This window comes from Akebia trifoliata, chromosome 12 (genome assembly GCF_017979445.1).
Source record: "Akebia trifoliata isolate Shusen 1 chromosome 12, ASM1797944v1, whole genome shotgun sequence".
NCBI classification, from domain to species: Eukaryota; Viridiplantae; Streptophyta; class Magnoliopsida; order Ranunculales; family Lardizabalaceae; genus Akebia; species Akebia trifoliata.
In genome coordinates this window covers 31,141,135-31,152,650 of record NC_141386.1, presented here as the reverse complement: position 1 = coordinate 31,152,650, position 11,516 = coordinate 31,141,135, and the positions used below count along the sequence as shown (strand labels likewise).

Genomic DNA, 11,516 nt, shown 5'->3' with positions numbered 1-11,516 from the left:
TGGTTTGACAACATGGTATCAGAGCGCTAAACTTGTATAGGTCACAGGTTTGGGTCCCCTCGAAGGAATTTTCCACCCTTATGAGTGGAGTGTTGAGTGTTGTGCTATCCGCCTCCGCTCCTGAGTGTCACGTGCTCACGCATTGTGCCCTAATTCAACCCTTGACCCTCTCATATTCATAGTTGTGCCTTCCCCATCAAATCAGCTTTTTAGGGTAAATGGTTTGTCAACAAGTAGATCTCTTCTCCCTCATAGGTGCCTTTCTCAGTGATTCCTACTTGGGAAGATACTTGACTTGTGCAATATTCCAAGTTATTTTTATATTTGGAAGTATGCTAATATATGGATTTCAAAATAATAAAATGTTAATGTGATAATGCTGTGTCTTTTTGTGTATTTGAAGGCTTGACACTGTTATCAGTGTCAACTCATATCTATGTAGTAAAACCTTATGGTTGTGGAAAAATAGGCCTTCCATGTGATTCTCATTCATCGGCAAAGGAGATGATATTTTACTTATCGATTTACTCAATTGCATTAGGAAATGGAGCATATGAACCCTCTCTTGCTACATTAGGGGATGATCAATTCAACGAGGAAGATGCAACTGAAAAGTGATCAAAATGTTCATTCTTCAGTTATTTCTATGTGGCATTGAACCTGGGATCATTGTTTTCGGAGACAGTGTTAGCATACATTGAGAATTTAGGAAATTTGGTGTTGGAGTTCTTTATATCTACTTGTGCTTTTGTTGCCTCTGGTTTTGTTTTTGTATGGGACTTTCAGATATAGGCACTTCAAGCTTACTAGTAATCCTATCTCCAGGTTCTCTCAAGTACTAGTTGCTTCCATGAAGAAAATGAAGCTTGAGGTTCCCTTATTGAGCAGCTATCATCACTCCAGAGGATATGGGTTTGATACCAAGAAAGAGCCACACTTCGAACCCATGGTGTCTTCATGGAAAATCCCTATAAAGAATCATTGAGAGACCTGAATAGGTGAAGGGCAGATTTTATTCTGGTTGTTCAAACATCCAAGAGAAATATATTAGGATTTCTTCAAGAGCTCAATCCATGAAAAGATTTGCAATTACAATTTTAAAGATATCGTTGCAAGAAAAACAAACTCATCATCATCGAAGCCTTATACAAGACTTGTCCACCTTTTTTTTTTTTAATATAAAAAAAAAAAAAAACAACACAAAACAAGATCATTCCAGGATTTCTACTCCAGAATTAAAAATGAATGGCGCTTGCCCACCCCCTTTGTTAGCTGATACCAATGGCATCACGTGGGCATTCCCTGGCTCAACTCATGGTCGGCTTAGCATGATCCTGGAAGCTGTCACTTGGGATCTTGTGATCACTTAGACAAGGCTCAGGTCTGTGCCATGCATCATAACTTTAGAGATGGATTCATTATGGTACTCTAACATCGTCATGTGCTCGATATAGGTTGTGTGTTGTGTGATCTCACAAGTTGCCTCAATACTTGGCTTATGATCCAAAGACACTTTTTGTGGGTGTGGGTAACTTGCAACATAACTTGCCTTCGTGAGTGCCACTAAAAGCATTGAAGTATCATATCGGACACTCCATGCAACACGAATCCTCCGCTACCGAATAATTGAGGTCCATTGATAGTTGAAAAGTTGAAGTAGATGACCCACAAGTGGGACCCACACATAGGACACATGTCGTGTATTTGGTTTGCGACAAAAAACTTCGGTATTTTAGAAACACCCCCTGTTAAATTGATGATATTAGGTTTATCCCATTTCAAAATGCAAGATTAGGTTTACCCACCTTGACCGTAAGTCAACGCTAGTGAAATTTGGGAGAAAAAAATTCCAAATTTTGAGTAATTTAAGTATTTGAAGAGCATTTTGAAAAGAAAAAAAAAAAAAAGGTAGTGATTTAGACATACCCCATTTGTTTTGCTGAATATTAGAGATACCACCTTATATTTAGAAAATAATGACATGCATCCTTGACCTCAGTCTTTTAATTAGACTAAGGGGAAAAGATTCAAAAGCCCTTATCTTTAATCTCTAGTCAAAAACCTAGATTTTTCTTTCTCCAAAAACCAGTCACCTTCAATCTCTTTGGATAAAAGCTTTTAACCCCCATCATCTACCTTAAGATTGTATCTATTTCAAGTGTTCACTATTCAAATCTCAAAGCAATATACAATTTTTGAGAAACTATAAAATGATGAAATTTTGGATAGAAAAATTTAGGATGTTTTATAAAAGAGGCAAGATAAAAAATGACAGAAGAAAATAAGGTTGAATAGATTAAAATTATCTTGGAAGTTGAAGATGATTGGTTTTGAAGAAGAAAAATCTGGGCTTTTGACTATAAATTAAAGTTGAGGGTATTTGAGTATTTTCCCTTTAGTCTATTTAGAAGACTGAGGTCAAAAGATGCATATCATCATTTTCAAAACATAGGAGGTATCTCTAATATTCAGAAACATATAGGGGCTATATCTAAATCACCCTCAAAATTTCACCATTAAATCACGAAGAAAAAGCAACGTTGACTTACGGTCAAGACGGGTAAATCTAATCTTATATTTTTCAAGGGGGCAAACCTAGTATCACCAATTTAATAGAGGGTATTTCTAAAATACCCAAAAACTTCTCGTGTTTTAACGCGGGAAGAACTTTAAAAACGGTTGACCCTCCTTGCGTGTTAACCGACCACGCTCGAATTAACCGCGAAAATCTCTCTCTTTCTCTCTCTCTCTCTCCACCATTACTCCTCAATGAAGAACTAGAACACCATCACCATATCTCCACTTATCATCCATGTCCGATAATCCATCATCTTCAAATGTTCTCAACGCAGATCAGAATGATAATCCCAACAATCCAGAATTATCATCCACACCCGTGGAGGAGACAGAGAAGAAAGACCCTTCAACGACAAAGATCAAGCTCAGGAAGATCCCCCCAATCCCAATTCGTCGAAAAAGCATCGATGATGAGACCCTTGCGAGTAGGCTCGGAGACGAAAACCCTAATAACGAAGACAATGACAAGGAGTCTGGAGGACAGGATGGATCTTCTCCGATACATGCGTCAGCTCTTGGCCTCAATCACATTCGAACTCCGTCTGCCACTTCTTCTTCCCCGTTGCAATCTAGATACCCCACCTCTGCTTTCTCCCCTCTGAATCCCATCAAAAGCAGAATAAAAAATGACAAGGACGGATCCGAAGCTCAGCCTAACTGGGCTATTCCTCGCGAACCAGGTATCCTTTTTCTTGATGAAAATGGTACCTTTTTCAAATTAATCCCAATTGGGACCCCTTGGTCATCTCAATTTGATTTAGTTTAAATGTATTTTGCATAATTGAGTTTAGGGAGAAGGAGTCAATGGGTTCAATCGAAATCCTTAAAAAATCCAACTATACTCAATCCAGAGTTTCAGGTATACATTTGCTCTTGTTGGGTTTCTTGAAAAGGAGATTTTTTTTTTTTTTTTAAATTATATGTAGCTCAGAGATGTTTAGTCTATCTTCTGTTGTAGAGTCATCATGTTGTTTTCGACCCAGCAAAGGAAATCCAATCTCCGCGTTTCCAAGCCATACTTAGGGTTACAAGTGGTCGTAGAAAGAGATCCCCTGCCGACATAAAGAGTTTCTCTCATGAACTAAATTCCAAAGGGGTGAGGCCTTTTCCATTTTGGAAATCTCGTGCATTAGGCCATCCAGAGGTACTCGATTTCGGATCTCCCTTGTAGTTTGTAACATGTTTTTTGTTTAATTCCTTTATTTATTTATTTTTATTTCTGATGGTTAGCTCTTTTATGTAGGAGATTATGGCAGTTCTTAGGGCAAAATTTGATCAATTAAAGGAAGAAGTTAATTCAGATTTAAGTATTTTTGCCGGTGATTTGGTGAGCATACTTGAAAAGAATTCAGAGGCAAATCCTGAGTGGAAAGAGGTTTTGGAAGATTTATTGGTTGTAGCTCGACAATGTGCCGTAATGTCATCTAGTGAGTTTTGGATCAAGTGCGAAGGCATTGTTCAGAATCTAGACGATCGTCGCCAAGAGCTTCCAATGGGGACCCTTAAACAAGCTCATACAAGAATCCTTTTTATTCTCACGAGATGCACTCGCTTGCTTCAGTTTCAAAAAGAAGGCCTTTTCGAAGATGAACATATTCTCGGACTCCATCAGCTTAGTGACCTTGGTGTCTACACTGAAAAAAATTTTGGGGGTATGTTTCATGGTCAGAAAAGCCCATTGAGTGGTAAGGACGGGAGCGAACAGAACACAAAGAAGTCTCATGGGCAAGAATGGAGCAGTTCAAATCTGAGTAGAGACAATGATGATCAAAATTTGAGCATTGGCCATGATACTTCTGATAGTGGTACTGCAAAAAGTGTTGATTCAAGTAGAGATCGAATATCGTCTTGGAAGAAACTTCCATCAGCCGCTGAGAAGAACCAAAGGAAAGAAATGGATGAGAATGATGTCATCTCCAAGGATAAATTGGATTCATTGCATCTTCAAGAAAAAATGGAAGGCGTTGTCAATGAGAAAAATGAAAACCTCAATCCCCCAGAATGCGTTCCGGAAATTTCAGATGTTTCTTCGAATGTAAAAAGAGTAACTTGGGGCGTTTTTGCCAAACAACAAATCGTAACCGATGAGAATTCAATTATTTGTCGGATTTGTGAGGTTGAAATACCAACTGTGTATGTCGAAGATCATTCGAGAATTTGTACAATTGCCGATAGATGTGATTTGAAAGGCTTAAGTGTAAACGAACGTCTTGAAAGAGTTGCTGAAACTCTTGAAAGGATATTGGAAACATGCACACCGAAAAGCTCGGTGGAAGGAGGAAGTCCCGATGTTGGTAGAACATTTCCCTCGATTATAACGGAAGAGTTTGATGTTGTTTTATCTCCTAAAGAAAATAGTTTGTCTCGTGGATGTTCCGAAGACATGGTTGATTATGTTGCAGAGGCTGATAATACTTTGGTCATGGATGATATGAAGGATTTAGCCAACATGTCATGTAACACACATCCTATTATAACAGTTGATCAGGGTATATCAGCATCATCGGCAGGAAGCACAACTCCACGATCTCCACTATTGACACCACGGACTAGTCAGATTGAGTTGTTTTTGGGTGAAAGAGGGACCGTGACAGAGCATGAAAACTTTCAACAGGTAGCACTTGTTTTACTCGTAAAATGATCAATTTTACCATTTAGTTGCTTTATGTTGCAATTTTGCGTATATGTTTATTTTTCTAATTATAATTTCATGAAATTGTTCACTATTTTTATAGTTTTCTTTGAATGGCAGATAAACAAACTATTGGATATTGCCCGTTGTGTTTCAAGTATAAATACTTGTGATTACAGCACATTAGAGTACTTGCTTGATCGTCTAGAAGACCTAAAATATGCTATCCAAGACAGGAAGGTGGATGCACTTATTGTTGAAACATTCGGTAGACGGATAGAGAAGCTATTGCAGTGAGTGCAGTTCTTAATGCACATTTAATACTTTAAAAATTATTTCTCTTGGAGTGTCGAATCCCATTTCTGTTCTCTTATTTATATTTAATTATTTTGCCCCTGAATTTCATCTAAATATGCACCTGAACCCTCCCTGTAGGGAGAAATATGTACATCTTTGTGGGCAGATAGATGATGACAAGGTTTATTCATCAAGCAACATCGTTGATGAAGATTGTTCGTTGGGAGAAGATGCAATTCGAAGCCTGAGAGCAAGCCCTATGAATACAAATGGTAAGGATCGAACATCGATAGAAGATTTTGAAATATTAAAACCAATCAGTCGGGGAGCATTTGGACGAGTTTTTCTTGCAAGGAAAAGAGCAACTGGCGACCTATTTGCTATAAAGGTATGAATCTGTACAATTGGGTGATGGTGGTCTTGTAGAACTTGAATTCGATCTTTAAGATTTGACAACCCTTATTTGGGAATATTAGTATTTCTATTTTTAAACATGTAGCGCGTGCACACACACACACACAAATCTTATGTATCTTTTGGGTTGTAATTTTCAAGATTCAGTCACTAAAATTCTCATATGGACATGGTTACCATGTAGTAGTTTCGATTTGTATCTGCTTATATAACTCTTGTGAAAAAATTTCTTAAATATTTCATTGGAAGAATTTCTCTTTGTAGAATATCAAACTTATGCATCTTATGTGAAAGTAACCTAATATATAAACTAGGGAGTAGAGATTATCCCCTTATTTGTAGAATGCTTCAAAAATGTTTGGGTACAAATAAATTTGGCCAGTTTCATGTTCAGTTTCCTATTGTGGGCATTTTTAACTTTAATAGTAGTTAAGGGCTTTGGTTTTTTGATCGGTATTTTGGTTTTTGAGGGGTAAGCTGGAGTTAAGGGCTTTGTTAACCTATGGTATAAAAAAGAAGCAAAAATTCCTTCAAACTAAAAGTGATGCATGGTTGAATGTGAAACTAAATCAAAATAGTATTTTATTTTTATAGGAAACATGCTATAAAATTTTCTTAGTCAGTAAGAACCTACATGGATTCTTGTAGTGTTCGATATCTAGAGAAAACCAAAGGCACAAAAATAGGAGTTCCTTTTCATGTGAAAATGTCCCATACTTTAATTCAAATCGTAAGATTTGAAAGAATCTTTAGATTGAAACCATGGATCTTGTTGAACCTTAAGATTCACAAACATAAAAAATCATATAAAACAATCATGTCCCCAACAGATCAAAGCACATCAAAATCAAGGGATTTTTTTGTTTTTGTTTTTGTTTTTTTTTAATATGTCAAAGTTAAAAACAAAAAGGGTCTAAGACCATAATTATAGTTTTTTTTTATCAATCTAAAGTTTACTGAAAATAAGTAACCATTTATATGCTTGTGTGCAAGGGTAAAGCCTTTGCTCCGATATGAATTTCTAAACTTACGAATTCACAAAATTGAAGCCATATCCATTCCATAGATCAATTTTCAAATTGCACACCACATACGTTAGTTGAACTAATAAAGCATGAAAATTTCTACAGGTTCTTAAAAAGGCTGATATGATCCGTAAAAATGCAGTTGAGAGCATTTTAGCTGAGCGTAACATTCTAATATCAGTTCGCAATCCTTTTGTGGTAATCAGGTCTCTCGATCTTTAACCTTTTAATGACACAACACACATGAAATTTATTTTCTAACATCTGTTCTCTATCCGATGAAGAACAGGTCCGATTCTACTACTCGTTCACGTGCAGAGAAAATCTTTATTTAGTCATGGAGTACTTAAATGGAGGAGATCTTTACTCCTTATTGAGAAATTTAGGTTGCTTGGATGAAGATATGGCACGCATATATATAGCAGAAGTTGTAAGGACATCTAGTTTAGATATTTTAACGCTCGTTATCATATTGTAGTTTTAATTTATATAAATAAATATTATGGTTCTTGTTTTTTACTTATTTCAGGTTCTTGCGTTGGAGTACTTGCATTCTTTGAATGTGATTCATAGAGACTTAAAGCCAGACAACTTATTGATAGCTCATAATGGTCATATCAAGGTCAACATCTTGAACTGTTTTTTACTTATATTATCGAATCGAACTTATCTACTATAAAGATCTTAATTGGTATCTTTTTGAGTTCTCAATGATATATTATTTGTAACTTCTCACAAATTTCTAATCCCTTCTGTTACAGTTGACAGATTTTGGGCTCTCAAAGGTGGGCCTAATCGACAGCACTGATGATCTATCTGGGCCAGCAGTCAGCAATACAGCTCTTCTTGGAGAAGATGAACCTAAAACTTCAGCACAAACACTTAAACGAGAAAAGCGCCAAAAACATTCAGCTGTTGGTACTCCAGATTATCTAGCACCTGAGATACTTCTAGGAATGGGACATGGTTCGTAATTTTTTATTTGTTGATCAGATATTATATATTCTTCGTGAACCAATAAGGCCTATATTTTTATTTTTATTTTGATGTTTTTGCTTCGTGAATTTTTTTTTTTTCTTTGTAGGTGCAACGGCAGATTGGTGGTCTGTGGGTATAATTCTTTTTGAGCTTCTTGTCGGTATTCCACCATTCAATGCCGAACATCCACAAGTAGGCCATTTGATCTTAATACCAAATCGTCTTCGAGAAACAAATTAGATAGTTTTGATTTTTCATATTTGTTACTGAGAGTTCAATATTGTGAACCTTTTCTATACAAGTCAATAAGAACTTATAGTACATTAAAAAAAACAATAGAGAAAATATGACTCTTCTTGTAACAATTCAAGAAATGAATAGAGTTCTAATGTCATATAATTTCATTATTAAATGGAATATAGATCCAATGTTAAATACTAACATGTCCTATTATTCCATTTTGTAGCAAATTTTTGATAATATAATGAACAGAGATATGCCATGGCCACGTGTACCTGAAGAAATGAGCATGGAAGCATATGACTTGATTGAGAAGTAAGATTAATGAAAAACTATATATTTATTTTCTGAAAATTTTCTAACATCAATGCTGTTTTAAATAATAATCAAGATTTTTAGCCGTTTAAAAATAAATAAATAATGCTTCTTTCAGGCTGTTGATTGAAAACCCAGTCCAGAGACTTGGAGCAACGGGGGCAAGAGAGGTAAAATTTTATCGGTTATTTCAGAAATATACTTGACTCATAAATAAAAATGGGAATGTCAGAACAAACATAACTGTTATGGCAGGTTAAGAACCATGTTTTCTTCAAAAACATCAACTGGGACACATTAGCGAGGCAGAAGGTGATCTGATTGAATTCGGTTGCTATTTGATATTATTTGTGTATAATTTATAACACAATCATCATTTTGGGATTATCTTGTTATTGCTTGTAGGCTGCATTCATTCCATCAGCAGAAGGTGCATACGATACAAGTTATTTCACAAGTCGTTACGTATGGAATCCTACGGACGAACACCTTAGCATGGCATCTAGCGATTTCAATGACTTGACTGAAACAGGCAGTGTATCTGGCAGCGGCAGCTCATTTAGCAACCAACAGGACGAAGATGTACACATAAAAAAATTCTCAGTTCTCTCTTATTATATATATGAGTCGCGATTTTCTGACGCCATGTCTGATACATGTCCCCTGACGTGGCATGGGCTAGAACTATAGCTTTTTTCCCTCTAGATACACAACTATACATCTCCATAAATATGTGCAGTTATGTATCACAATGAAAAGAATCTATGGTTCTAGCACATGCCACGTTAGGCGCGTGTGTCAGAGGGGGCATCAAATCCTCATGGGGATGTTAGCATTCTCCCTTTTATTCACTTTCCAATAATACTCTAACTCATTTTATCTTTTACTTAAAATAGATAAGGGTATGTTGGTCTTTTACATAATAAATATTAAGGGCATTTTAGTCTTTGGATTTAAATGTCTTGTTTGTAGTAAATGCTTTAACAATCAATGTTAACAAGCATTTATTATGTAAAATACTAACATACCCTCATCTTTTTCACTAAAAGACAAAATGAGTAAAGATAAAAGTGAATGTGGTGAAGAATGCAAATGTCTTCATAAAATCTTAAACGTTAGCATTCCCCATATATAGTCTACCATTCAACTGCATCTTCTCTTTCTAACATTGGGTGCTTGTGACGCAGGGGGATGAATGTGGTACATTGGCAGATTTCGGAGGTCCAAACCTTGCAGTGAAGTACTCATTTAGTAATTTTTCGTTCAAGGTAGAATTTGCTACACCTTGAAGTGAAGTTCTCTCATAATTTTTTAATTCTGGACTTCTTAATGTAATATCTGATGAATCCTCTTGTTACATACTCAGAACCTGTCTCAGCTGGCTTCAATCAATTACGATATGGTAATAAAGGGTAGCAAGGAATCACCCGAAGTCTCCAAGCTCTCACTTCCATGATAATGATGAACAACCCGCACAGCTTCATTGTGTTTAGGAATGTTTCACTAAGCATTCTGGTTTTGGCTTGAACCATTGAATGTTTCGTGAATGGTTCAGATTTTCTCGAATGGTTTGGTCAAGACTGTCTCGATTTTTCTCTAAACCGAAACATTGCCTTGAGATGAGATTCTTAAACTTTGGACAAAATTACTGAAAGTCAGTCTACTTGACCATATGGAGGCTGTCTTTCCAGTTTTATCAACTCAGATTGAAGAGTGAAGAAGATGAAGCTGGCAAAAGTATTTTCTTACTCATTTGTTTCTTTAATTCTTTCATGCAAAGATGTCATTAATTGCAACAATGAGCCGGCATTTTTCAACTTTAGCCGTATGTTTGTATATATGCTCCCCCAATTAATGAAAATTAGCCAATCGTTTTCTTATCTTATGGCCTATTATCCACACAAAACAATGTACACTCCTAACAACTTCACAGAACCTTTCACTAAGAAAAATCCATTTGAACCATGCCTTTGTATGCATGGTTCAAAGTTTCATTGCAGTTCAGTTAAATACTGACGGAAGGCAAGACTATTGGAAAAACCCAACCTGATTTTATGAACATAACACAACTACACAAGCCTCTATTGCATTTTTTGGATTATTTTTTAGCAAGTCAGGTGTATCCACATCGATATATTTAATGTTGGAAATATCGAATTAAGGGAAATAATATGGAGATAGAAAAGAAGAATTCAAAGGAGAGACTTTAGACTTCAAGACTGGATGGGAATGCAGTTTCTTTAAAACATAATTCACCCTCTAATGGAAAGAACTGCAAGTGCACAAAAGGTTTTACGACAAAAAATTTTAAGGATACAATGAAGCCTAGATCTCTGTTACTACTTTTAGATTCTGCAGAGTCCAATTGTGGCATGAATCACCCTTAGTAGAAATGCAGTTAATGATCAATTGTACAATTTTGACACATATGAGACTTTTAATTTACATGTCTCGATGTGTCTCTTGAGAATCTGATTTGGATCATCATAACCAACACAATCCTTCTCGCACGCACTAGATCCAAATACTCCTTGGATCACGTCCATTTGCGCATTGAGAGGCTGAAACCGAACAGACCTGCCCCTTCGTGCCTCTGAAAACAATGGGCGATCGGATCTGAACCTAGATCCACATCTTCGTGCTTGATTTAGGCTAAAAATCTCAACCATCAGTGTGACACGTGACAAATAGCAAAGGTCTTTAGCTCTTCGGTCCTCAGAAAAATGCACACATCCGAATTATGTTTCCCAATCGTACTACAAGCATGTGGGGCAATCGTCATTACCACCACCTTTTCACATTTCCAGCCCTTACACTTGAACTACGAATTCCTCGTAAGTTGGTTAAAATTTGTGTGCGAAGAAGCCACAATCCGGGTTCAAAACCACCCTCATCTACTAATTTCTGACCACAAATCCGTTTGCCTCGGAAAAAAAAAAGCTAAGTATAAATGCTGAAGGGAGTCTCTACCTATCCCATATGGAACTAAACGTTTGATAGAAAAACAACTTTGAATGACTTTTTGAAAAATTTTCTAC

At 36.3% G+C, this 11,516-nt stretch overlaps 1 protein-coding gene across 1 annotated transcript; it reads left to right on the top strand.

The window, feature by feature from the left end:
- The first annotated feature begins 2,695 nt into the window (after positions 1 to 2,695).
- IRE (AGC (cAMP-dependent, cGMP-dependent and protein kinase C) kinase family protein) lies at positions 2,696 to 10,405 on the top strand. Its single transcript, XM_086418919.1, has 17 exons — positions 2,696 to 3,257; positions 3,369 to 3,436; positions 3,536 to 3,721; positions 3,821 to 5,191; positions 5,330 to 5,502; positions 5,645 to 5,894; positions 7,051 to 7,143; positions 7,235 to 7,375; positions 7,475 to 7,567; positions 7,707 to 7,911; positions 8,030 to 8,115; positions 8,390 to 8,478; positions 8,597 to 8,648; positions 8,734 to 8,790; positions 8,884 to 9,060; positions 9,666 to 9,746; positions 9,845 to 10,405. Exons 1-17 carry the CDS (start codon positions 2,813 to 2,815, stop codon positions 9,932 to 9,934), a joined length of 3,657 nt encoding a protein of 1,218 aa, XP_086275045.1. The 5' UTR covers positions 2,696 to 2,812; the 3' UTR covers positions 9,935 to 10,405.
- Positions 10,406 to 11,516: the final 1,111 nt, after the last annotated feature.

Excerpts from the sequence above, each read along its gene's own strand:
- IRE (XM_086418919.1), top strand. The coding sequence starts at position 2,813 with ATGTCCGATAATCCATCATCTTCAAATGTTCTCAACGCAGATCAGAAT. Across the intron at positions 5,192-5,329 it reads AGCATGAAAACTTTCAACAG|ATAAACAAACTATTGGATAT; the intron begins GTAGCACTTGTT and ends TTTGAATGGCAG. Across the intron at positions 7,912-8,029 it reads ACTTCTAGGAATGGGACATG|GTGCAACGGCAGATTGGTGG; the intron begins GTTCGTAATTTT and ends TTTTCTTTGTAG.